This window comes from Alnus glutinosa, chromosome 5 (genome assembly GCF_958979055.1).
Source record: "Alnus glutinosa chromosome 5, dhAlnGlut1.1, whole genome shotgun sequence".
NCBI lineage: Eukaryota > Viridiplantae > Streptophyta > Magnoliopsida > Fagales > Betulaceae > Alnus > Alnus glutinosa.
The window spans coordinates 5,828,030-5,851,735 of NC_084890.1; the positions used below are offsets into that span (position 1 = coordinate 5,828,030).

General features: G+C 38.8%; 2 protein-coding genes across 4 annotated transcripts; both read left to right on the top strand.

Moving 5' to 3' along the window:
• The first annotated feature begins 692 nt into the window (after positions 1-692).
• LOC133868884 (uncharacterized) lies at positions 693-11,237 on the top strand. Its single transcript, XM_062305886.1, has 4 exons — positions 693-1,455; positions 2,294-2,450; positions 7,884-8,192; positions 9,850-11,237. Exons 1-4 carry the CDS (start codon positions 720-722, stop codon positions 11,057-11,059), a joined length of 2,412 nt encoding a protein of 803 aa, XP_062161870.1. The 5' UTR covers positions 693-719; the 3' UTR covers positions 11,060-11,237.
• Positions 11,238-14,637: 3,400 nt separating this feature from the next.
• On the top strand, positions 14,638-19,031 carry LOC133868069 (uncharacterized). Of its 3 annotated transcripts, XR_009900281.1 has the most exons (3): positions 14,638-17,290; positions 17,404-17,460; positions 18,733-19,031. XR_009900281.1 is itself a non-coding variant. In XM_062304872.1 (2 exons), exon 1 carries the CDS (start codon positions 14,782-14,784, stop codon positions 17,284-17,286), a length of 2,505 nt encoding a protein of 834 aa, XP_062160856.1. In that variant the 5' UTR covers positions 14,638-14,781; the 3' UTR covers positions 17,287-17,324; positions 18,733-19,031. The 3 variants fall into 3 exon arrangements, 2 of the variants coding, with proteins under 2 accessions (XP_062160856.1, XP_062160857.1); XM_062304872.1 differs by lacking the exon at positions 17,404-17,460 and having other exon boundaries at positions 14,638-17,324; XM_062304873.1 differs by lacking the exon at positions 17,404-17,460.
• Positions 19,032-23,706: the final 4,675 nt, after the last annotated feature.

Sequence of the window (23,706 nt, forward strand, 5' to 3'; positions counted from 1 at the left end):
ATTGTATAAAATTTCCTACAAAATGGATTGTAGAAAATTTTTGTCCTTTTTTAAGGCCCTAATATTGTAGAATTAATTATTATTTTTACCACAATTGAGAGCCTTAATTAGAAATAATTTATTAAATTTTTACAATATTAGAGTTTTTTTTTTTTTTTTTGAAACAACCTTAATTGTACAATTATTAGTGGAGGGTCTTAATTAGAGACTATATATATTAACTTTTTACCATATTGGAGCTTTTTAGAAAAAAAAAAATATTTTATTGTACACTTAATGATTGGGGGCCTTAGGCAACCGCCTAAGTTGCCTAAGGATTAAGCAACACTACATTAATTGTGTGCAACGACCCCACGAAAAACGTTAGTCATATTTTTACTATTATCTCAAAATTACTAGTCAATTTAAAATTTTTCTAAAATTCTTATAAAGTCCAATTTCACATAATAACTAAATATTGTGTGACTTAACACTCATGACTATCTTTATAAATAACTCACTTTATGCCGGTTACTTCTCATGTTCCCAATGTGAAATATGAGTATTTCCATTAGGAAATAGTTATGAGATAAAATTGAAGTTTCTAGTCTTTCTCTAAATCTATATCTACCTCCTGGCGTGGTTTTGTTTTAGCAACTTAAAAACTAACACTTAAAGTTCTCTTCAACAGGGCGAAAGAAAGGAGAAAGAAGATTAAGCAACCAAAGGAATTGAAGAATATGTTTAAGTCTATGCTTAACGCACCCACGGAGTTCTATGATAAATGGAACGTCCAAACTTTCGTTCTGCTAAGTCTCTCACTACAGGCCATTCTAATTTTATTTGCACCATTCAGAAAGCGAACAGGAAATGGGAAGGTAGTCTTTCTGATTTGGGTAGCTTACTTGCTGGCCGATTGGGCTGCTAACTTTGCAGTGGGACTTATTTCCAACAGTCAAAAAGATATTCGCCAAAGAATTTCTCGTCAACCTGATGATCATGCTGACATTCTAGCATTTTGGGCTCCTTTTCTTTTGTTACACCTTGGTGGTCCAGATACCATAACTGCTTTTGCTCTCGAGGATAATGCCCTCTGGCTAAGGCACTTGGTTGGGCTCATAAGCCAGGTTGCTGCTGCTTTCCTTGTCTTTGGTCAATCCTTTCCCAAAAACAAGTTATGGGTATCTACTTTCCTTCTGTTTGTCGCTGGAATCATCAAGTATGCTGAGCGAACACGTGCTTTATTTCTTGCAAACCTGGCTAAATTCCGGAAAATGAAGCTTAAAGATCCTGACCCAGGGCCTAACTATGCAAAACTCATGGAGGAATACTCTTCGAAGAAAAATGATGCCAAACTCCCAGCCCAGATAGAATTGATACCAGAACCTAATAAAGAATCCAGGACTAAAGGTTATGTAGTCGGTGAAGGCAAGCTAGATGATGATCTTTCGGTGGTGAAACATGCTTATCATTTCTGTTGACGATATTTTTGAGCCGGGTGACGTGGCGTAATCAGAGACGTCCCTTCTTCTAGGCGTTGGCCTGCAAAACAAGAAAGACCCGCCGGGGGTTGGCCGGCGAAGCCTCCTCCGACGATCAAGTCAGTCCAGTGTCTAAAGAAGAGGGAGAAGGAGAGAGTCAGAGAGAGAGAGAGAGAGAGAGAGAGAGAGAGCAAATGGCTCTCTGGAGAGAATCCTAGATCCTGATACTCCCTTTTATACTCATACATGTTATATGTCCGTTTTACCCCTGTCAAGCATAATATTCCATGTAAAGTCTAATATCATCCGGTCAAGAAGTCTAATATCATCTCTGACTGGATTGGAGGGGACAGATATTTCCCCAACAATTACCCTCCAATTCTCCTATCTTTATTATAAAGGTAGAGAGAATTTACCCAATGGAGCCTCTATAATCCGACCAATCCCACCGGCCATTCTTCATCCAATCCACGTAGTGCTCTCCTCGGACCCCGGGAAAACTCAAGCGTTTCCTCTACTGCCGCACTACGCGGCTCCAAGCCATTTACGGCAAGCAATTGAGAATTTATTTCCGTCATAAATTCACCATCAGTTAGGCGCACCTAACACCCCGTAAATCGTGCATGCAATGATCACTATTGTTTTTCTATATATTCGCACTTTCCTTCGCTGGAATGTCAGTGGCCTTGAGAGTGCCCATTTGAGTAGATCTTCCTTTCTTTTATTCCTGGTGCGGTTCTCATGACTGAGCATATCCACCAATTCGTCATGGATGGCCCTGGAGTATTCACTCTCCACGACGATTTTACTGAATGTGTGATCTCCGGCTTTAGACAGACAAGGGTGTGCGACCCCGGCTTTACGCCAACCTGTTCCTGTCCAGCCTACAGGAACTGTGCAGCACCCAAAATTTTCCCAAACAGCTCGTGGGAGCCCAACTGTTCAAGCCGTGCCTGGAATTTGTGCGGATGATCCCTTCAAGATTCTCGGGCAATTCCTCTTCGCTGTATTAGGATTACTTGTAATCAAATGACTACCCCGCATAATATTCTTTCAGGGTTGTCTGTTCTCTTCGTCTTCATGTACGTGTGCCCTCTGAGTACATCTAATAAAATCTTCTTCTTTGACAAAAGTTACGCACTTACGACGTGAATCCCAAATCAATCTCTAATAATTTCCTCGGATGACCACCGAAATGGATGTCTCATAAATCGTAAAATTACGCCCGCACAACATCATGCCAGGCATTAGCATTATGCTTCCCTGGACAATAATTCCGATGGCATTTTAACGTATCCACCGTTCCCAAAAGTCGGAAACCTTTCGTCGGACTATTAATTTCTTTTGGTAGATGGATGCCCGTTAACCGGCACGCCTGAAGTTCGGGGACTGCTAGAGGCGCAGTTGCCCTTTCCATTTCTTCAAAGAAGAGGTAATCACCCCAATTTCCCTATTCGACTTCCGGGTAGTTAGATTGGAAATTTCTCGTCCTTGATATAACCCCAAGCATGGATAGCTCCCGATGACAGACGAGCTGCCATAATTATTTCTGTCTTTAATATCGGCAAATTAACCAGTGTCAACTCCGGCTGCCATCACCCCCCGTCCAAGATATTGGACATTTCTCATCACCTCCCTGGTCCTCTACCAGGAGGGGAGATCCTTTGTCCGAGATCGGACTTTTTTCATCACCCCCCTGTCCTCTACCGAGAGGAGTGGTCCATTGTCCGAGATCGGACTTTTTTCATCACCCCCCTGTCCTCTACCGAGAGGGGTGGTCCATTGTCCGAGATCGGACTTTCCTCATCACCCCCCTGTCCTCTACCAAGAGGGGTGATCCTTTGTCCAAAATTGGACTTTTTACGAGGTTATTACTCCTCTCCCGATTTTTTAACGAGGTTATTACTCCTCTCCCGATTTTTTAACGAGGTTATTACTCCTCTTCCTTTAATCTAATCCGGAAGTTATCGAAAATGTCATCAGAAATGTTAACGGGATTTTACATATCAAATATTTGACAACCAATCTTCAAATCAATCTTCCAAGCTCTTACCCCCCCAAAGCACTCCGGTCTGAGGAAAGCTGGCCGGAGTGATTTGTCTTGGGAACATAGACCCGAACGGCTTGTGTGGCAACAAGAGCCTGTAAAAATTAATCCTTTGTTTTTTAACGAGGTCACGTCCTCGATTCCCCCGGAAATCCCCTGTTAAGGGCGGGTTCCTGATTTTTTACCGAGGTTCTTATTCCTCTTCCATAGTTTTTTAACGAGGTCACCTCCTCGATTCCCCCGGTAATCCCCTGTTAAGGGCGGGTTCCTGATTTTTTTCCGAGGTTCTTACTCCTCTTCCATAGTTTTTTAACGAGGTCACCTCCTCGCCAGATTTTTTATTTATTATATTATGAGAATATCATCGGAAATTAATCCAGCTCTTGCCCTCAAACAATGCTCTCGGAATGTAACGTCGAGAGCTTTCCTTCTCGCTTTATTTGTTTGTACAATAAAAATAAAGCTCCTGCAAAAATGCTATAGAAAGAGATTAATAAATCCAAAGGGAGACCTTCCCAGGTCTGACATATATATTTATATATATATGCATATATTCATGTATCCCTGACATCAATATTTAATATCCAGAATTTAATAAAATGGAATAAAAAGAGAAAAGGGAACTTATCTCAACCCCTCCGGTTTTTGAAGAGCGTGCAAAGTCTCCCCTCCATTCGAGTTTGAAGACTTCTCCGGATAACATTGAGGAACAGGACCTAGGCTCTTCGATTCTTGTTCTTTATTCTTGTTAAAGTCCTCGAGATTCCACCTTTCCGACCATCCTCTTTCCTTCAGTAGCTCTTGAAACATTCTATATGGATAGGTGTGATGAAATTCCTGTCCGGCTGTAGCGTAGATAGTGTCTGGAATAATTTTCCGAAGTCTATCTCTGACTTAACTAATTAGAGAAGTTTTTCCCTGAGACCGAGAGCTGCCCCAAAGCAGACTATCCGGACAGATGGCTATGGCTACGCGGCGGTAAGATTCTGCCTCATTTTTTCAGCACCAAATAACGAAGATGCTATTAACTGGAAATCTCGAAACAGGAAACGTGTTTAAAATTGAGAAGGGACACGGTGGCACCCAGACAGAGTGCAAAATCTGCTGTGCCACCTCGGCGCTTGCGCCTTGTGTTATAGTTACCAACTTGCCTCTGCCGGCCTGCAAACCAACAATGAATCTTCCAAAATCCACCATTCAAATAGTGATTCAGATACCTGCACTCGTGGATTCCAAGTTCATACCTACAATAATCCTTTCTCCTGCCTAGACCTCCTTTCCCGATATTCCACGTTTATTATGAAGTTGAACTTCTGGGCCCACACTCAGACAAAGATGGTGTCTACAGTAGAGTCCCTTTGATCCGAGGTTGCGTCTTTGCTGTAGTCGCGTCTCAGGGTGACCCGCCGTGATTACAAAAGCGTCTCCAGGAGACAAACGAGCGCTGACCCTGTGGAATTCTCCCCTGCTCTCTTCTTTTTCTTCTTCTACCTCTCTTCTCCCCCGGTATTCCCGGCTCTGTCTTGAAAAATGTGAACACGCCATTTTAAAGCGTCCAGTTCCTTTTACCACGTACGCGACGACTGTGGCCCTGGAGTTGTAATGCGACACCATAACAGCTCCTTGTTTGATTTCGGCATAGTTGACAAGGACATCCATGTCCTGGAGTTGCATGTGGTCCTCGGGGGAGGCCTCAGAGAATTGCCCGAACTGGTTGGAGTAGGAAGGGCTCAGGCTTCTCAGACCGATCGGACCTCTGGAGGATTTGTGGCCTTCGTGGCTGGCCGACACGGTGCGTTGGCTCAATGCCCTCAGCTGCTCTAGTGAGGCTCCGATGATTACGCCATGCCTCTGCTCTTGCTGCTCGAACGCCCTTTCTTTTCTTTTTAAGGCCTTCTTGAAGATTCCGTACCCTAAACCGCGTTTCTCATATCGACAGTTGACAAGTAAATAAATCAGGAGTTCGGGCACTCAAATGGATTTCGAAAATGTCCCCGGAACTGATCCCGGACATGTTCGTTCGAGAATCCCTTTTCACCAACTACCGTGAGTTTCGTTGTCCTGGGTCTACTCATTCAGGCACTGACTTCCAAATACCTTGGTCTTTTAGCATGTTGGCAATCCGCTCTCAGTCCGACCACGTAGCTTGCATGCACTGACGATCCGGGGACTACAATGTGGCAGTGTAGTTGGGGTACCCTTGATTATTTGCGAGCTTCTGTGAAGTCCGGACTCACATAAAATCACCAATCTGATACCGGTCCGGGGGTGTTACAATAATTGTGGCCCCCGGACCCCGAAAACAACCTCAGACATGATCTTGGAAACAACTCCAGAGATGACCTCGTAAATGATCTCGGAAGTGATTGTTTTTCTTTCGTGAACCATATCCCTCATGGACTTTGTTGTTATGCTGCTTCGGACCCTCGACTGCTATAAAAACAACCGCTTCAAGCTACTTCTTCAGCAGAAGGCAGCCCTCCACTGTGTAAGAAGTGGCCGGTCTCAGACACGTTATCGGAAAAGATTTAAGAATCAACTTCGGACATATTCTTGGCTACGATCCCGGAAATAAACCATGATGCACGAGAACCATGCAAGTCTTCGGACAGGAGGGGAGTCTAAGTACCGAGTCCTATTCCTCCTATTCCGAAGTGTACCTCAAGCAGCTCTAACGGCTTTCTAATCTACAGTAGAGCTCGCCGTCTCCAAAGTCCGAGGTCCAGGCAATAAATAGATGAATACCTGTACAAACCGTTGGTTAGACTTCTTTTTCTTTAAACAAATTTATTGCCACAAGTCATGGAGTCACCCAGGCCATTTCCGACCGGATTTTCGACTACTGCACTCGATAATTTGGTGCTTGCTCCTGTACTCCATGCAAGAAACCGTTGAACTCTCATAGACTGCCCCTCCAGTAACTTCCTCGAAGTCCATTTCTGGAAGCGGTCGAACAGGTTTTCGGTTAACTACTTCAAGAAGCCTATAGGCTTACCCATTATGGCTCTTTAGCAAGAACCATGCAAATCTTCGACGACCAACCAATCTTCCTGAATGCCAAGTACCGGAAATGACGTCTCCCCACCGTGGAGATCCCAGGCCTGGGGACAGAACTTCCACACCTCAGGCTTGACTGCCATGGAGTGCGCCGAGGTAATGTCGATTAAAGTGCTGAAGAGACATCAACTGAAAGATCCGTTCTTCTTCTTTGCGGAATCTTGCTCATCAATGACGCCAAGATCAGGCATATTCAGGTGGTCCCAGAAAAATTTGGGAATCCGCGAGAAAGTCCTCTGGTCTCACCGGACAAGTATCTACCGATCTTACCCTCCAGGCTCCCAGGAGGAGAGAGCCTATAAAGGTAAGGGCAATATAGGAATTTTACTCCATTTTCCTTTTAGCTTCATTAAATGACGTTGCCAGGAGAACATTATGTCGCACAAAGACCGACAAAGCAAAACTCACCTTTCTCATGGCTTTTCTTTAGTTTAAGACGTGGCCATTCCTTCACCCTTCATTTCATGACAAAGTCACTTCCATGACAAGTAAATTAAATACCATGTACTTTCTCTTCTACACATGCGAAACTAAACATCACTGCACTAGGTACCTAATTCGTGTAAATTAAAGAGTCTTTCCAGGAAGTTGTTTCCTTCTACAAGGGTTATTAAGAGTGCAAATTCAAATTTTTATATTCAAACCATGGCAAAAGAAAAATAGAAGACTCATCTTCCGCCATGCATGGTCGACCGCCAGTCCGATGCCAATGAATCCAGATTTATAGACCCGTTGCTACACATACTCATATTCGGCGAAAGTCAGCTTTGCTTCCGGTTAGGTTGCTAACAGGAAGCCACACTAGCCTAGATCTTCATGAAACCACACAGCTTCGCATGTGGATCCAGATCTGCTCCACTCGACCTTTGTTGATGCAGGAGGCCTCGTGCCACCAGTCACCATTTTGAGTTTTTGTTTTCGTATGAGCGACAACATCGTTCCCACAGACGGCGCCAATTGTTGACGATATTTTTGAGCCGGGTGACGTGGCGTAATCAGAGACGTCCCTTCTTCTAGGCGTTGGCCTGCAAAACAAGAAAGACCCGCCGGGGGTTGGCCGGCGAAGCCTCCTCTGACGATCAAGTCAGTCCAGTGTCTAAAGAAGAGGGAGAAGGAGAGAGTCAGAGAGAGAGAGAGAGAGAGAGAGAGAGAGAGAGCAAATGGCTCTCTGGAGAGAATCCTAGATCCTGATACTCCCTTTTATACTCATACATGTTATATGTCCGTTTTACCCCTGTCAAGCATAATATTCCATGTAAAGTCTAATATCATCCGGTCAAGAAGTCTAATATCATCTCTGACTGGATTGGAGGGGACAGATATTTCCCCAACAATTTCTACGAAATCTTCAATGGTCTCATCGTGGATCTAATCTTTAGCTTCCGCGAGCGAGATGAGAGCCGACTGTTTTTCAAGAACAGAACCCCGGAAGATGCCTTGAAAGTGCTAGCGGTTGAACTCAACTTCATTTATGAAGTTCTGTATACGAAAGTTGCCATGGTGCATTTAGGGCTTGGATACTCTATCCGGTTTGTATCCTGGTGTGTGGTTGTGGCAGCCCTTTCAACCTTCTATTCAATAGATAAGAATGGTTTTCACAAGACTGATGTTGGAATTACCCAGGGCTGGCAATTTTGACACGACCCGACAACCCGACACGAACACGACACGAAATTAGCGGGTTTGGGTCTACCTTAAACGGGTTTGGGTCATAAACGGGTCTACCCGTTTATGACCCGTTTATATTGGTTTGGCGGGTCGGGTCGCGGGTCACCCGCGGGTGACACGCCAGACACGATTAACTTCTTCTCTTTTTTTTTCTTATTTCTTTTTTGGGTTTAAAAAAAAAAAGGGAGAATGGCCTAATGAGAAATTGTCAAATTGGAGGGAATGATTTGAAAAGTGAAAAGTTGAAAACAAAAGATTCAAAACTCAAAAGAATCAAAAAAGTGAAAACACAAACAAATATATATATATATATATACTTAATATATATATTCATAATCACTTACTAATTTTATGTTTATTTTATCTCTTTTTATGTAGAATTTTCTAGCATTTGATGGAGTCTATCCTGATGCACAAAAGACTCAATTGAAACTTTATTTGGATGAACCCAAGTATTTGGAGAAGAACACGACATTTGACATTCTTTCATTTTGGAAGAAAATGAATTTCGTTATCCTGAAGTAGCTGCCATAGCTCGAGATGTTTTGAGTATTCTTATTTCTACTATTGCTTCAGAATCCACTTTTAGTATTGGTGGACGTGTGATTGATCAGTATAGGAGTTCACTCAAGCCTGATATTGTTGAGGCATTGGTTTGCACTAGAAATTGGTTATATGGAGAGCAAGGTAATATAAGTTATTTGCATATTTAATTTCTTCATTTACTTGTATTTTTTCATCTTATTTTAATGAAATTAATTTCTTTTTATCTTTTGATATAGAACAAACTTCAATGAAGGTGGATAACGAAGAAGAGGATGTTTTGACATTTGATAGTAGCAGTTCTTATGAGATCCCCTATTCTTTCTTTTGTTCTTATGTTATTGTTTGTAATTTAGCATGTGAAGCAGAATGGTACAATCTGTTAGATCGATATTGAATTGTAGAAAGTAAATGATGTTAGTTGACATCTTAAACTTTTTCATCTCCCAATGCAATTATTCTGTTTTTTTCCTTTAAGTATTGGAGTTGAATCACAAAGATGGGCATGTCAAACTAACCTGCGTTGGACCCAATCTGATGGACAATGAGCTTATGTAGGTCATTCAAGAAATCAAGACTCAAGAGTGGACAATTATGATGCAGTTTTTTGTATTTGTAAATTTGTAATGATGATGTAGTATTTTTTTTTTTTTTGGTTATTTGATTAGACAATTAAACATATTAAGTGATTTGGTGCTAGCCTACTAGGAGACTAGGAGTAGGAGTTTAGAGATGAATTGCTAAAATTATTATTATTTCATTTAAATACCAACAAACCCCCCCCCCCCCCCCCAAAAAAAATAATATATATATATAAACAAAAACTAAACAACAAAAAAAAAAATTAAGCTAAACGGGTCAAACGGGTCGTGTCGGGTCGTGTTGACCCGATTCGACCCATTATGGTAAACGGGTCTCGCGAGTCGTGTCGGGTGACCCGTGAAATTATCGTGTCGTGTCGTGTCTGGAGCCCCGACCCGTTAACATAAACGGGTCGTGTCTGGGTCTAGGCTAAACGGGTCGCGGGTCTTAACGGGTCGTAAACGGGTCGTGTCGGGTGACCCGTTTTGCCAGCCCTAGAATTACCTACACCTTGCTCTTTGGTGCCATAGCCTTGGATACAATTGCTCTCTTTATGTTGGCTTTCTCTGATTGGACTGCTGCTTCGATCCAGAAATTGTCGAGGGGAAATATCTGGAAAGCTTCTATAGACAGATGCTTCCTCCCTCTCCTCAAATACTTTCTCACTCTCAAGAAGATAAACTGGTGGAAAGAAGGAGAATCAACAAGTTGGTTGGGACGGGCTAGAGAAATCCTATTCCGGAGGTGGTCTGAATCTCTATCTCAATACAACCTGATACATTATTCTTTGAAAGAACGTCCAAAAAGGAACGCTACACTACTCTTTGATTGTTTTGGCCGTACATGGATTGGTCTCATTAAAAGAATGGACCTTAAAGATTGGTATGATCAGATGAAATATGAGACCAAGAAACGATTTACAGAAGATCTATGGAAATTCATCTTTGAGCAGCTGAAAAATAAATCGGAACTTGGAGATGATCCTGACACTGCGAAGAAGATATGGTCAGCCCGTGGAGAATGGGTTCTACAGAATACTGAATGGACTATTGAGAGTAGTAGCAAGTTGATGCAATATATTCTAGACGTTGATTATGATCAGAGCCTCATATTATGGCATATTGCTACAGATCTTTGCTATCATACGGAGAATATTAATATTCATGATGATCAGAGGGATGGCGACAGTAATAATCGTCGTGAAATTTGTAAAATGCTTTCGGATTATATGTTATATCTTCTAATTATGCAGCCTACTATGATGTCTGCTGTAGCAGGTATTGGCGAAATAAGATTCCGCGATACATGTGCCGAGGCCAAAGAATTCTTCACCAGAAAGAACATACCGGCTAAAGAAGAACATGAACAGGCATGCGAAAGGATCCTTGACGTAAATACTGATGTCAGACCTGTTGATTTGAAGGGTGACAGAAGCAAATCTGTGCTGTTTGATGCATGTATTCTCGCCAAAGAGCTACAAAATTTGAAGGCGCCGAATAAATGGTATGTAATGAGTGAAGTGTGGGTGGAATTGTTGTCTTATGCTGCAAGCCATTGCAGGGCCAATACTCATGCTGCTCTACTAAGCAAAGGAGGAGAGCTTATCACATTCGTCTGGTTATTAATGGCTCATTTTGGCATAGGGGATCAGTTCCAAATAAATGAGGGCCATGCAAGAGCAAAATTGAATGTGGGTAAGTAAACTGGTCAATCCAATGGCTTCTTTCTATGTACTATTTTTTCTTTTTCTTTTTTCCTTTTTTCAATTAATTGGAGGATGGGCATAATATTTTGCTGTATCTTTTCTTTTCTTTTTTTTTCCTTCGCTAGGAATGGAGATGTTTGTAATGTATGTGAAAACACCAGTATATCTAATAAGTTCCCGCAGCTAATTAAGTTTATTAACTCAACGCAAATGCTTCTCATCACTATCATGAATTTGTTACTGTGACTTCCGGTGCCTAGTCCAAAATATTTTTACCAGAACTTGGGGACATGATCAAATGTTGCAAATTTCACGCCCTTGCAATGGGACTGCTATTCTCTCAATCCTGACTATTGTTTTGGAATATATGTACAGTCTGATCTCTATATGTCAATCATGTAAAAAAGAGACTGTTGAATCTCATTTTCATACACCCCACGACAAAATCGGATGGCCGTCCAACCACCCCGGTCTCCTCAACTAAGGATTGTCAGAATAGCCCCTCTAAGTTTTTTTTTTAGTAATATATAAGTTGTCAAAATATTCTTACAAGAAGAATGTGCGAAAAGTTTTATAAAAATGTTTTGAATTTTGAAAAGTGTATGTTTTGGATTCTTTCTCATACATTTCAAATTATAGAAATCCTAAAGGGAAAAATTCTGTTTGAACAGAAGACTCCCATCTCAAAAAATTCTTATCCAAAAACAGTTTGATGGCTACAAATCAAGATCCAAATTATAGAAAATTCCAACCCCTATCTTTAGTCCGTTTGGCTATGCAATTCTGTAGGTTAAAAGTGTATTTTTGAACAAAATTAAAGAAAATATCTCACTTGAATCCAATTTTGAAAAGAATAATGTTATTTAGTGCATTACTATATAATTAAGATGACGTGGCCCTAAAATTTAGGCAAATAATTTTTTATATTATTCACGAACCTGATATGAACCCAACATAAAATTAAAAGTTAGAATTGAAGAGTCTGACTCGTTTAATTAAATGAGTCAGGCTAGAGATTCAAACTTGAAACGTGACATAACGGCAGGTCATTTTTTGCATGACTTGCGGATATGATACGAAATCAATATAAAATTAGGGGGTTAATATTGGAAAATTTGACCCGTTTCATTAAATGAGTCGAATTAAAATTGACATATATAATCTTATGCCTATACCTCAATAGGTGCAAATACAAATAAAGTAAAAATCAATCATTATTATTATTTTTTACGGTATTGACCCGATGACTCATTTTCATGCACTCCGATCCATACTACTCAATAGTACGAATGCGGACATATTTATGCCGTACCCATAGCTTTGGTAGTGTTTGGAAAACATTGTTAATTTGATTTTTTTTTAGTAGTAGTAAGAAGTGATTGATGTAATATCTAGTAGAAATAATTTGTATCGAAAAATGAAAAAAAAAAAAAATTGTGTATTGTAATGAATTTTTTTATTTGAATAATAATAAAAGAAAAAAAAAATTGTATATTGTCGCGCGTGTATAGAAGAAAGGAGATAGGACGAAATGGAGAGGGTGGTGCATGTGTGATGAGAAGAAGAGAGGAACGGAAGAAGAAAAGAAAAAGGAAAGGAAATAAAGGGAATAGGGGGTTGTGAACTTGTGGCTGTGGCCTGTGGGTGAATGCCAAGGGAGAAGGGGAAGAAATAAGGAAAGGAAAGAGGAAAAAGAAAAAAAAGAGGAGAGAGAGGGTGAGTGGGACATTTGTCCCATTTATATTGTGGGTAGTTGGGAGGAGATAATGTCATCTCTTCCTAGCTAACCGTGTGCTGACATGTGGTAAGAAAAACCTCATTTTTATTTTAAAACCCAAACTTCTATTAATTACAATAGGACCCTCATTTCTAATTAATCCTATCATTTAACAATTAATATTTGGCCTCACATTTAATTTAACTACATTATACCAATACAATTAATTATTTATTACTCTATGACTTATTATTATTATTATTCATTATTCTTATTCCATTATTTACTTCAAACTTATTTTATTTTCATAATATAAATATTGTTACTTAAAATATAACTATTGGTTCCATCTAATTAATAAATATAATTTATTAGCCGCCAGGAGAGGAAAAAGTCTTGAGAGCTTGGTTTTCGCCGGGAGGGGGTGGTTTTCTTGCCTCCCCCTCCCGGTGGTGATTTCCCTCTGACTCTTCGTGAGTCAGAGTTTTTTTGTTCCCCCTTAGTTGGTTCAGTGGGGTTAGGTTTTCTCCTAACCTTTAGAGTTATGGAGCTTTTGTTCCCCCCGGCTAGATCCGGTGGAGGCTGGTCTTCCCCTAGCCTTTTTGGGCTATGGTGGCTTTTATGGGTTGTTATTTGTTTGCTTTCTTTTGTTTTGGCAGGATTTCTCATCTCAAGTTGTCTTCTTTGGGAGATTGGCCGAGCGTTCGTGTTGTTGGCGGGATGTTTTTTTGGCCCATTCTTTCACCTTTTTTCTTCAGATTTTGGAAGCCAGATCTGCTCTTCCTCGCCCATTTATGACTGACACGCGCCCTCCAGCCAGGTTCTCCGTCGCCTTCCGCCCCTTCCGCCGCTAGATCCGGCCCTGTCGGTTGCAGGTGACCGGCGCGTGGGAACCACGCGCCAGTGGGCTCTCAGTTGTTTGGTGCGCGTGTGGGCCACGCGCAGCTTTTTTCTGGCCGATCTCGGCGGTTTTCGGTTGTCCGGCTTCGGTCCTCCGTCTGGGTGGCGCAGGTGTCGGCGCGTGTCCCCCACGCGCCGCCGTCTGGCTTCTTGGCCCTTTTCCTCCACTGTCGGCAGCTTGTTTTTTGGGTGGTCTCTGCTTCAGTGTCATGTGTTTTTTCTCTTTTCTTGGGTCACAGTCTGCTTGTGTTAGGTTCAATTTTTACGGGAATATTTGTTGGCTAATTGCTAGATCTGGTCTCTTTTATTTAGAAAGTGAGCGTTAATGTAAAGAGGCTCAAATGCTTTCTTTTAAAAATTGTATTTATGCTTAGGCAGCTGTTTATTAAGCCAGATTTTTCTGGCTTAGAGAATGGGGGGCTTGTCCCTTATTTTCAAGTTGTAAGCCTTGGGATGTTCACCATATAAATGATAGACTATCATTTCTGTTAAAAAAAAATAAATAAATAAATATAATTTATTAATTTGTCAAGTTACCTATTTATTTTCTTGGTCTTTACACAAATAAAGTAAAAATCAATTTTTATTTTTTATTTTTTTTACGTTATTGACCCGATGAGTCATTTTCATGTACTCCGATCCATACTACTCAATAGTATGAACACGGACACAGTTCTGCGTACCCAAAGCTTTGGTGGTGTTTGGAAAAAAATTGTTAAATTGATTTTTTTTTTTTTTTTTCTTTTAGTGGTAGTAAGAAGTGATTAATATCATATATATATTAAAAAAAAATTATATAAAAAAGTGAAAAAATTGTATATTGTAGTTGATTTTTTTATTTGAATAGTAATAAAATAAATTTAGTGATATGATATAAAAAATTAAAAATGTAATAATGTTTTGACGTTAATTAATTTTGAAAAAAGTAAATATAAAGGAAGGAAATATGTTGCCTTTTTGACTTTTCAACAAACTTTCTTCGTTCGGACCTCTGTGTCAATTATTGGAGTTAACCAGCTTTGAAATCCGTTGATGGCAGATCTTGGCTCCGAAATTTCGTGTCACCCATACTGATATTTCTTTTCGAAAAGTTTTCAACACGATGTCTTCGCCCGATCAGTCTTCTGTCGCAGGTTCCGGCAACTTGAACGTTACGGAGATAAACGATACCGTTATACCGGTTGTTGTCGAGAGCCTCAAAAACTTCGTGGACTTCCTGGTCCAAAAACAACCTGACAGCAACGTTGGCAACAACGGCAGCAGCCATTCTAGCCCGGTCGACTATAAGAAAATGGGTAACGAAGTGGAGAAGTTAAGGAAAGATCTGATTTACATAGGAGAATCCTTCAAGAATCTCAAGGGCTTCGAGGACAGATCCAGTGACCTCTTCAAACTTCTTAAAGAACGCAGCTCCTTCAACAATTTGCAAGACAAGCAGCTCCAAGACAAGAAGCTCCAAGCCAAGCTTAGCGCCATCAACAAGATTGTGATCGAGTTGAAGCTCCGGATCCCGTTACCCCATAAGTTGTCCTCCGACGCCCACCGGTTCACACGGGGTGCCACCGAGTTTGATGACTCGGAGGGGGTTGATGAATTGCCTGTCCTACATGTTGACGAGGAATTTGGGAATAGCTTGGCTTTCCGAGACTTCCGGTTAGTATATGATAAATTGCCCAACTCCAGAATAAAGTTGTGCTTGCTGTGTTTTGCTTTAATTCCGGAAAATGAGATTGTGAAGAAGAGGTTTATGACATATTGGTGGGTTGGAGAAGGATTTATTAGCCCACAGGGTGAGAAAGCTGATGATGGAACCGACACCTTCTTGTCGGTTGAGGAAGTTGCTGATAGAATCTTCAAAGAGCTGGCGAACAAGGACTGCATTGAGCCCGTAAATGAGAAGCACAGGTTTGTCGTGGACAGTTATAAGATGAATCCTTTCATCCGTTCGGCGGTGATTTTGCTTGCCAAAAAAGCTAGGTTCTTTGATTTTGATGACAAAAAATGGAATCCCAGTGCCAATTTTAAGACGTCTTACCGGGCGTGTTTAGTCGATGGATTTTCTCAGGAGTTGGTGAAAAGTGGATCTGAATCGGTTACAGAGAAAAGTGGATCTGAATCGATTACAGAGAAAAGTGGCTCCGAATCCGTTACAGAGAAAGAGAAAAGGAACGCTGGATTGGATCCAGAGAAACTGCAAACAATATTCAATGTCAATGAGCCTTATCCTGACTTCTTCAAATCGGAGTGGTTCTCAAAGTTGAAGACTATCAAGGTTCTTTATCTGGGAAGGTGGCAGACCTCAGCTAAGCATCATATTGAAGTAGAGAGCGTTGAGTTCTTAAAAGGGTTGAAAAGTATGAAACTCCTAAGGTTTTTCAGCCTTCAAGGAATTTCTAGAATTACCAAGCTTCCTGATTCCCTATGTAAGCTCTTAAATTTGAGGATCTTGGATCTTAGAGCGTGTCACAGTCTAGAGGAACTTCCAGATGGAATAGGTTCACTCGTGAATCTGACACACTTGGATATATCTGAGTGTTACTTGCTCGATTACATTCCCAAAAAGATTAAGTCTCTCTCAAAACTTCGAGTCCTTAAAGGGTTTGTAATTGGTGACCGTCTAAGTGAAGATTCGTGTACTCTTGCTGATATGTTAGACTTGAAGGAGCTGAGGAAATTGAGCATCTACACAAACACGAAGGCTTTCCCCAATGCCGAAGACGTAATCAATCTTCAAAAGTTTAAAAATCTTGAGAAACTTACAATTGAGTGGGGAGCTTTTCCCACCAATACAGACAGCGATCCTCAGCAAGACAAGGGTGAAGAACAACCAATGACACCAGCCACCACAAGTTCAAAGAAGAGGGGAGATAAGAAAAAGCAAGACAAGGATGTGGCACAACCAATTGCAGAAGCCACCAAGAGTCCAAAGAAGAGTGGAGATAAAAATAAGCAAGGCGAGAGTGTGGCACAACCAATTTCAGCAACTAACACGAGTCCTATGAACCGTGGAAATAACCAAATGCAAGACAAGGGTGCGGCACAACCAAGCACCACAACTCCAAAGAACTCTGGGGGTAAGAAAAATCAAGACAGGGGTGTAGCGGAACCAATGGCAGGAAACACCATGAATCCAGAGAATAGTGGAGATAACAAAAAGAAGGAAAGGGGACCAGCAGCATATGCTAAGACTTTGTCAAAAAAATTCACCTTTAAGCAAGGAAAGCTGGGACCAACAGATCTCGAAGGCTTTAAGAAACTAAAGAAACTGGATCTCAAGTGTTACCCTTGGATGGAAGCACCCAGATGGTTGCTGCCTGAAAAACTTCCGGACATAGAGAAACTCTACATCAGAGGAGGGAACCTCCAAAATCTAAGTCCAGGTCAGGAGAATGACAAGTGGAAAGTTAACATACTACGTCTGAAGTTCTTGAGTAATTTAAAGATGGATTGGAAAAAACTCCTGTCATCATTTCCAGACTTGATTTACTTAGAGACATACAAATGCCCCAAACTCACTTTCTTTCCATGTAATGAGAACGGAATCAGGCTGGAGCCAAGAACTGTTGATGGAAGGAAGGCAGCCGAGAGATATAACATTGTGCATTAACTCGGTCAGTCCTCCCAGGATAACTCAGACTATCAAAAGTATGTTATGTTTCTGGCCCAATTTTTGGATTTAATTCTGTTTCATGTTTGTGCTTTTTTGGATTTTACTAAGTTGCAGACTTGCAGTAGCTTCTTGTATATCTCCATCCCTCCTTATTTGGAACTATGTGCAAAGGTATTTGTAGCATTGGAGCATGTGACATTCTTTTGAAGAAATTGCATATGACTAAAACATAGTGGTTGGATCGATAACTTTATCAGAAAAACCTTGGATTTATGTTTTTGCTTTACATGCTTATATTTGTCAATGCATGTTCACTACTAAGAAATAGAATAAAAATTTAATAGATCAAGTTCAGAAATGATGTTAGGGTCAGGAATGATTGTCACGAACTTCAAGTGGGAGTGACATGAAAGGCAACCCGTAAGGAAGCCTGCATGGATTCTGTTCTTGTTTCCTGTTCCCCATTCCCTATTCATTTGGATTTGTTTTTGTCAACCTGAATATACTGTCTATGCTTTTAAGCTCGTTATTTTACATTATGATGATTATTCAGCTTGATTTAAATTGTATTGGTGTCAATTGAAGGAATATTGTGGTTAGGACTTTTAGCATACATGATTTAGGGATTTTATTTTTCCAGTTTGGTTTTCTTCAAATTGACTGTGCTACTATGGAATTGAGGTCTTAAAACAGGTGTTGGATCTTCAATTGATTTTGGTTATGAGTGATTTGAGATTAATTGAAGAATTCAAATGGTTATATGGTTAGGCCCATTTGGGGTATCATTGATCTGATTGCTGGCTCCAAAAATTGGAGGCTCAAACATGAATATGTGTTCTATGATTTAAGGTTTAAAACTACAATGAGATTATATTAAAAATAGATCATTGTTGAATTGAGAATTTATGTTAATGAAGATGGGATTTCAAGTGAAATTTGGGGCTTTTTAAAACCTGGAAGTTAATTAATCAAAATTGAGCCTACATAATTGAGAATGAGGTTGATTTGACGGTATTTGAGAAATTTGAAGGAATGATTAAGTTTGTTTTTTAAAACTGATATATGTTTCTTTGGGGTAGCTATATATTTTAGCTTTTGATTTGCTTTGAATGGAAATTTAGGTGCTGCATGCATTCTTTTGGTTTTAGGGGCTGTCGTAAAGAGTTAAAAGAATTAACCCCATAATTCTAAGTGTTTAGCCTTATATTTGTTAGGTAAATAATTTTTTCTTCTGTTTGCTTCATTTTCGTTTAAGATGATAAAATTTAGTTATGGTATCTATTGTGGTAGATTTATTCATTTCTTAGTTAGACTCTAATTGAATTCAGTTGAGGGACTCAATGGGGAGTTCTAAGCCCTAGTGAGGTAAGTAATCTAGTGGAAGAAAAAAAAATTAATGCATTTCCTACTTGAAAATTCTCATGTTTAATGTTGTCTTTTCAGAGTTGAATGTTGATCCCTAGAGTTGAAGTCTATTGCAAGCAACTGCCCAAACTTGTGGATGGATAATTTGGAAGATACTCTTTGTGACTTTGGTTGCCTATAGTTTTCTATTAATTGTAATACAGTGAATCTGGAGATTTATTTTCACTGTTTGGTTGTGTTAGTTTATTATTGTTGGTGTTGGTTGGATATTGGAGTTCATAGACTTTAGATGTGTTGGATCCAAGCTTGCTCTTGAGGACACGACTATGAGAGAACTTTAATATTTGGAATAAATTGTGTTTGGCATTGAATATAAATTGGATTTTTTTTTTTTTCTTCTTAATTTACGTCTTTTTTAATTGTTTATATATGATAGGACTATACAAAGAATTTCATTATGAACGTTGAAGTTAGTCACATAGTCGAAAAAAGTTCTTGTGTCGAGAATATGGTATATGGCAATACTCTTTGGTGGATCAACCAAATTAACATTAGATGATTGTAGTAGGCTAATGATTCTTGTACATCATCTTGGTACACTTGATGTCCAACAAGGTGATGTGCAAGGTGATGTGCAAATAACACTTTTTTTTATGTGTATTGGGTGATGGAGAAGCTATTGCCGCCAAAGGTATTAGAGCATATTTGAGATTACTTGGAGAATCTTCAAGTGGAATTTGGATTTTTTGAACTCCATAATATACTCTAACATGTAGAAACCGTAAGTGTGTATAGTTTTTATGAGTGATTATGCTTTTGCCGTTAAAAGGTGGACCGGAATGCATATGGGCGCTGTCGCGGAATGAGGGAAGATGAACTCAAAAACAATTACAGTGAAAACTGGATTCAAGATGAAATTAGTGAGGGGGAGGGAGGACCATACGGGTCATAAAAGCTGAGATATGACTCGTTTATAATCATTTTACAATTCTTGTATAACATTTTTTTCAAACAAATCATTGAATCTGTTTTTCTACATATGGGTCTTACATATCTAATTGTTGATTTAAAAAAAAAAAAAAAAATTGTTGAAATTGTATAAAAATTATACAAAGATTATAAACGTATATGGAACCCACATGCATGGGTCTCACATCTTATGTGTCTTGGTGTAAGATTGATATAGGATAATGTGATGTAGGAATATCATTTTCCTATTATATCAAGAACCGATCTGGATACTCTACTGAGGCTTTTAGATAAAGGTGATATAATCTTAAAATATTTATGAGTCACCACAACCGAGATCAACTCACCTTTTACAACGAGATGTGTTATTTGCACATCACATTGATGTACAGCAATATACATTGGGTGTAGGAGAACTTAAATGCATGGGTCTCACACTTAATGTGTCTTGGTGTGTACTTGATGTACACCAAAGTGATGTACTAAAATCATTAGCTTTTTACAGAGTAATTATACAAGTATATTAAGTGTCCATAAAAAATTAAGGTAGCTTTTAAAATCACTATCAAATTATGATTTTAAAAGCCATCTCATTTTTTTATAAACAATTAATGTACACATAGAATTACTCATTTTTACAACACTCTCCTCGTCAAATATTGTTTGTGGGTTGGTTTGGTGGTTATAGCCGATTCTTGTGAGAGAGACTTGTTTTTTAAGAAGAGAAGAGAAAGAAGAGAGCGTGGAGGGAGATGGAGCGTTTTGGTGGGCGGCCATGGCTATTTGGTTGGCTGCTGAAGGTTGTGCGATCGGGGAGAGAAGAGGAAAGAGAAATTTTTTTTTTTTTTCTTTAAAAAAAGAAAAAGAAAAAAAGGCTACTATGTTAGAATTGCTGTTAGTCAACGAATTTATCTCACTCAAGGCTGCCCTCTACAGACAATTTTTTTTTTTTTTTTTTTTTTTTTTTGGTTTTTGTTTCTTTTAATGGGTTTTCTACGTTGTTGCCCTATAAAAAGATAACAAACATGAGGTCTGAGATATCTATGATTATTCTGACAGTGTATGCAGTAGAAGAAATTAAAAATCCAAAATTAAAAAAAAAAAAAAAAAACAAACAAATCAAAAACAAAACTCAAGAAGAAAGAAAATACGATTAGGAAAAATGAAGATCCTAATCGACCTACAGAAAAACAGAAATAAGTTTGAAAGACTGAATTTTTATTGGTATTTCAAAAAATAATACAGACTAAATGCTTTTATATAGGTTAGGTGCTCTAAAAAAACATTACTTGAAGCAAAAAAAAACCAAAAACAAAAAATATCCATGAATTTGGACACAGTAAAACTTTTGTAGACCAAAATAAAAACAATCTTCAAATATTATGTCCACCTGTATTTATTGTTAGGGATAATTGCACTGTTGGTTATCGGGATTGGCTATAATTATTTTTCATTTCTTGTGGTTTAAAAAGTTCATGAGAAGTCCTCGTTGTAAACAATAATTACGAATCATTTTCTAGACCAATTTTTCATCCACTAAGTTAACAAATTTCGTTAGTCAATCGCGTCACACCCAATAAGAAGCCGACACGTGTCCATTACAAAAAAAATATATATATAAAATCTAATAAAAATATAAATATCTGTTTTTTTTTTATTTTTTTGTTTTTTTTTTAAAAAAAAGGGGGTGGCCTTGAAGAAGGTGGAGGTTCTTATACCTTTGTTTGCTAATGATAATGGCGATGAACAAGCCAGGGAAGAATTCTGTGAAATCCCAGATGGGTTCTTTCTCTGGTTGGTTCAGAAAGCAAGAAACAGTGATCTGTCGCAGTTTTCTAACCAGATTTGAGCTTTCACCTTAATTTTCTGATCTGGGTCTTCTTCTCTTTTCCTTGTGGTCCTCTGTTTGATTACCGTTTTGGCTTTTTTAGCATTGTTACTCTGATCTGTGTTTTCCTTTTGCAAATTGTAATTCTAATTCAATGGAAGAAGGTCGAGGATTAAAGCAGGTATGCAAGTTCTGCAGCAAGCGCTTCCCATGTGGTAAATCATTGGCCGGCCACCCCCAACGACAGCCACCCTTTGTATTTTTTTTTTTTTTTTTCTTTTTTGACAAAAAGCTTTTACACCATAAGAAACTAAAAATACTTTCTATTTCATTTAAACTGGACAGATCTTAATACCTTTCTCGTTGACCGGGTTTCTCTTTCTAACTTTATGACCAAAACATGTGTCTTTCGGTGGCTGCAAAGCGTGCAATTTGTAAGAAAAAATTGGACGAAACGTACATAAGAATATTTTGAGAGAAATAAATAATTCTTTTTCAGATTGTTGAGGAGTTAACTAGGAAATCACACATTCAAGAGAATCATATCAGATTTATAATCATTTTCATTTTCTTTTTTTGAATGAATAATTATTTTCATTTTCAAACGGGAGAATAACCATATTTATGAGAATCTAAATTCACAGGCAACACATTTTTAAAAACATGAATGCAAAAAAAAAAAATAATTAAATTAAATTAAATTTCGCTATCCAAACACCACATGCATGTTTTATCTCCCCCCAATAAATGGTTCGCGCTGTCATTAAATTTCATAGAAGTCAATAATACTATGCGCAGAATATCATTTTGACCCCAAGTTTGACAAATAAGATTACCAAACCGATTATTAAGCCAATTACCACAAATAAAGTCACCATAATCAAAATATGCACAAAAAAAAAAAAAAAAAAAAAAAGATATACATAGAGATTTGTGACAAAGTGAAAATATCTTGAATAAATATTTAAAAAAGTAAAATCAATTCAGCCTCAATAAACCTAAAGGTATTTATTGATAATAGCGCAAGTGTGCATATGAGTTCTACATATTTAATGATAAATTTGAGGTGGTGATGAACGGGAGAAAGTACTAATTACAATGGAACTATAAATTTAAAAAAAATTAGTCAATTTGTAATTTTTTAAAGTCACTTATAAAGTTAAATAATAAATAATAAAAAGTGAATATAAAACTTTGCACAGAATTCATATAACAATTCATTTTATTCTTTTTTCTTTATTTAAATACGAGAATGAGGTTGACATCAATGTATTGCCGAAACCTCAATCGTCTTTATTGCTACAGCCCGATTACAATAATCCTGACCCATCGCAGTACACCTTCCATCTTAAAAATTGACGCTCATATTTTCTAATAATGTTATATATTATTCTCGTGTTTTTTTTTTTTTCTTTTCTTTTAAAATTGATATGACTATTAAAATTACTATCGAATTTACGATAAATTATTATTAAATTTTGATCAAATAATAATTTTAAGAGCTATATTAATTGAAAAAAAAATAACAAAAAACACAAAGTTAATATGTGGCATATATTACTCCATATTTTCACACAAATAGAGAAAAAAATAAAAATAAAAGAAAGACAGGGTGATCACCTCACAGAGGGAACATTTATCTGAATTCAAAAGGAAATGACACATACAGCTAAACACTTCAAAACGAAGAGAAATCGAAAGCAAGACAATATCAAGTAAAGAAGCAGGTACTACTTGACACTCGTAGAATACTAATTACGGTTTGCTTCCATTTGAAGCGGCATCCACTGGGACATGTTGTTGGCTTTCATTTGGAGCGGCTACCTCTGGGAGTTGTTGATGGCTTTGATCATTTGGAGCGCCTTCTTCTGGGAGTTGTTGATGGCTTTCATTTGGAGCGCCTTCTTCTGGGAGTTGTTGATGGCTTTCATTTGTAGCTCCTTATTCTGGGAGTTGTTGATGCCTTTGATCATTTGGCGCTGCTCCCTCTGGGAGGGGAAGTTGTTGATGGCTTTGATCATTTGGCGCTGCTCCCTCTGGGAGTGGAAGTTGTTGATGGCTGTGATCATTTGGCGCTGCTCCCTCTGGGAGTGGAAGTTGTTGATGGCTTTGATCATTTGGCGCTGCTCCGTCTGGAAGTGGAAGTTGTTGATGGCTTTGATCATTTGGTGCTGCTCCCTCTGGGAGTGGAAGTTGTTGATCGCTTTGATCATTTGGCGCTGCTCCCTCTGGGAGTGGAAGTTGTTGATCGCTTT

Coding starts and splice junctions, on each gene's coding strand:
- LOC133868884 (XM_062305886.1), top strand. CDS start 720: ATGTTTAAGTCTATGCTTAACGCACCCACGGAGTTCTATGATAAATGG. Junction 1,456..2,293: donor GAAACATGCTTATCATTTCT/GTTGACGATATT, acceptor CTCCGGCTTTAG/ACAGACAAGGGTGTGCGACC. Junction 2,451..7,883: donor GATCCCTTCAAGATTCTCGG/GCAATTCCTCTT, acceptor TGGAGGGGACAG/ATATTTCCCCAACAATTTCT.
- LOC133868069 (XM_062304872.1), top strand. CDS start 14,782: ATGTCTTCGCCCGATCAGTCTTCTGTCGCAGGTTCCGGCAACTTGAAC.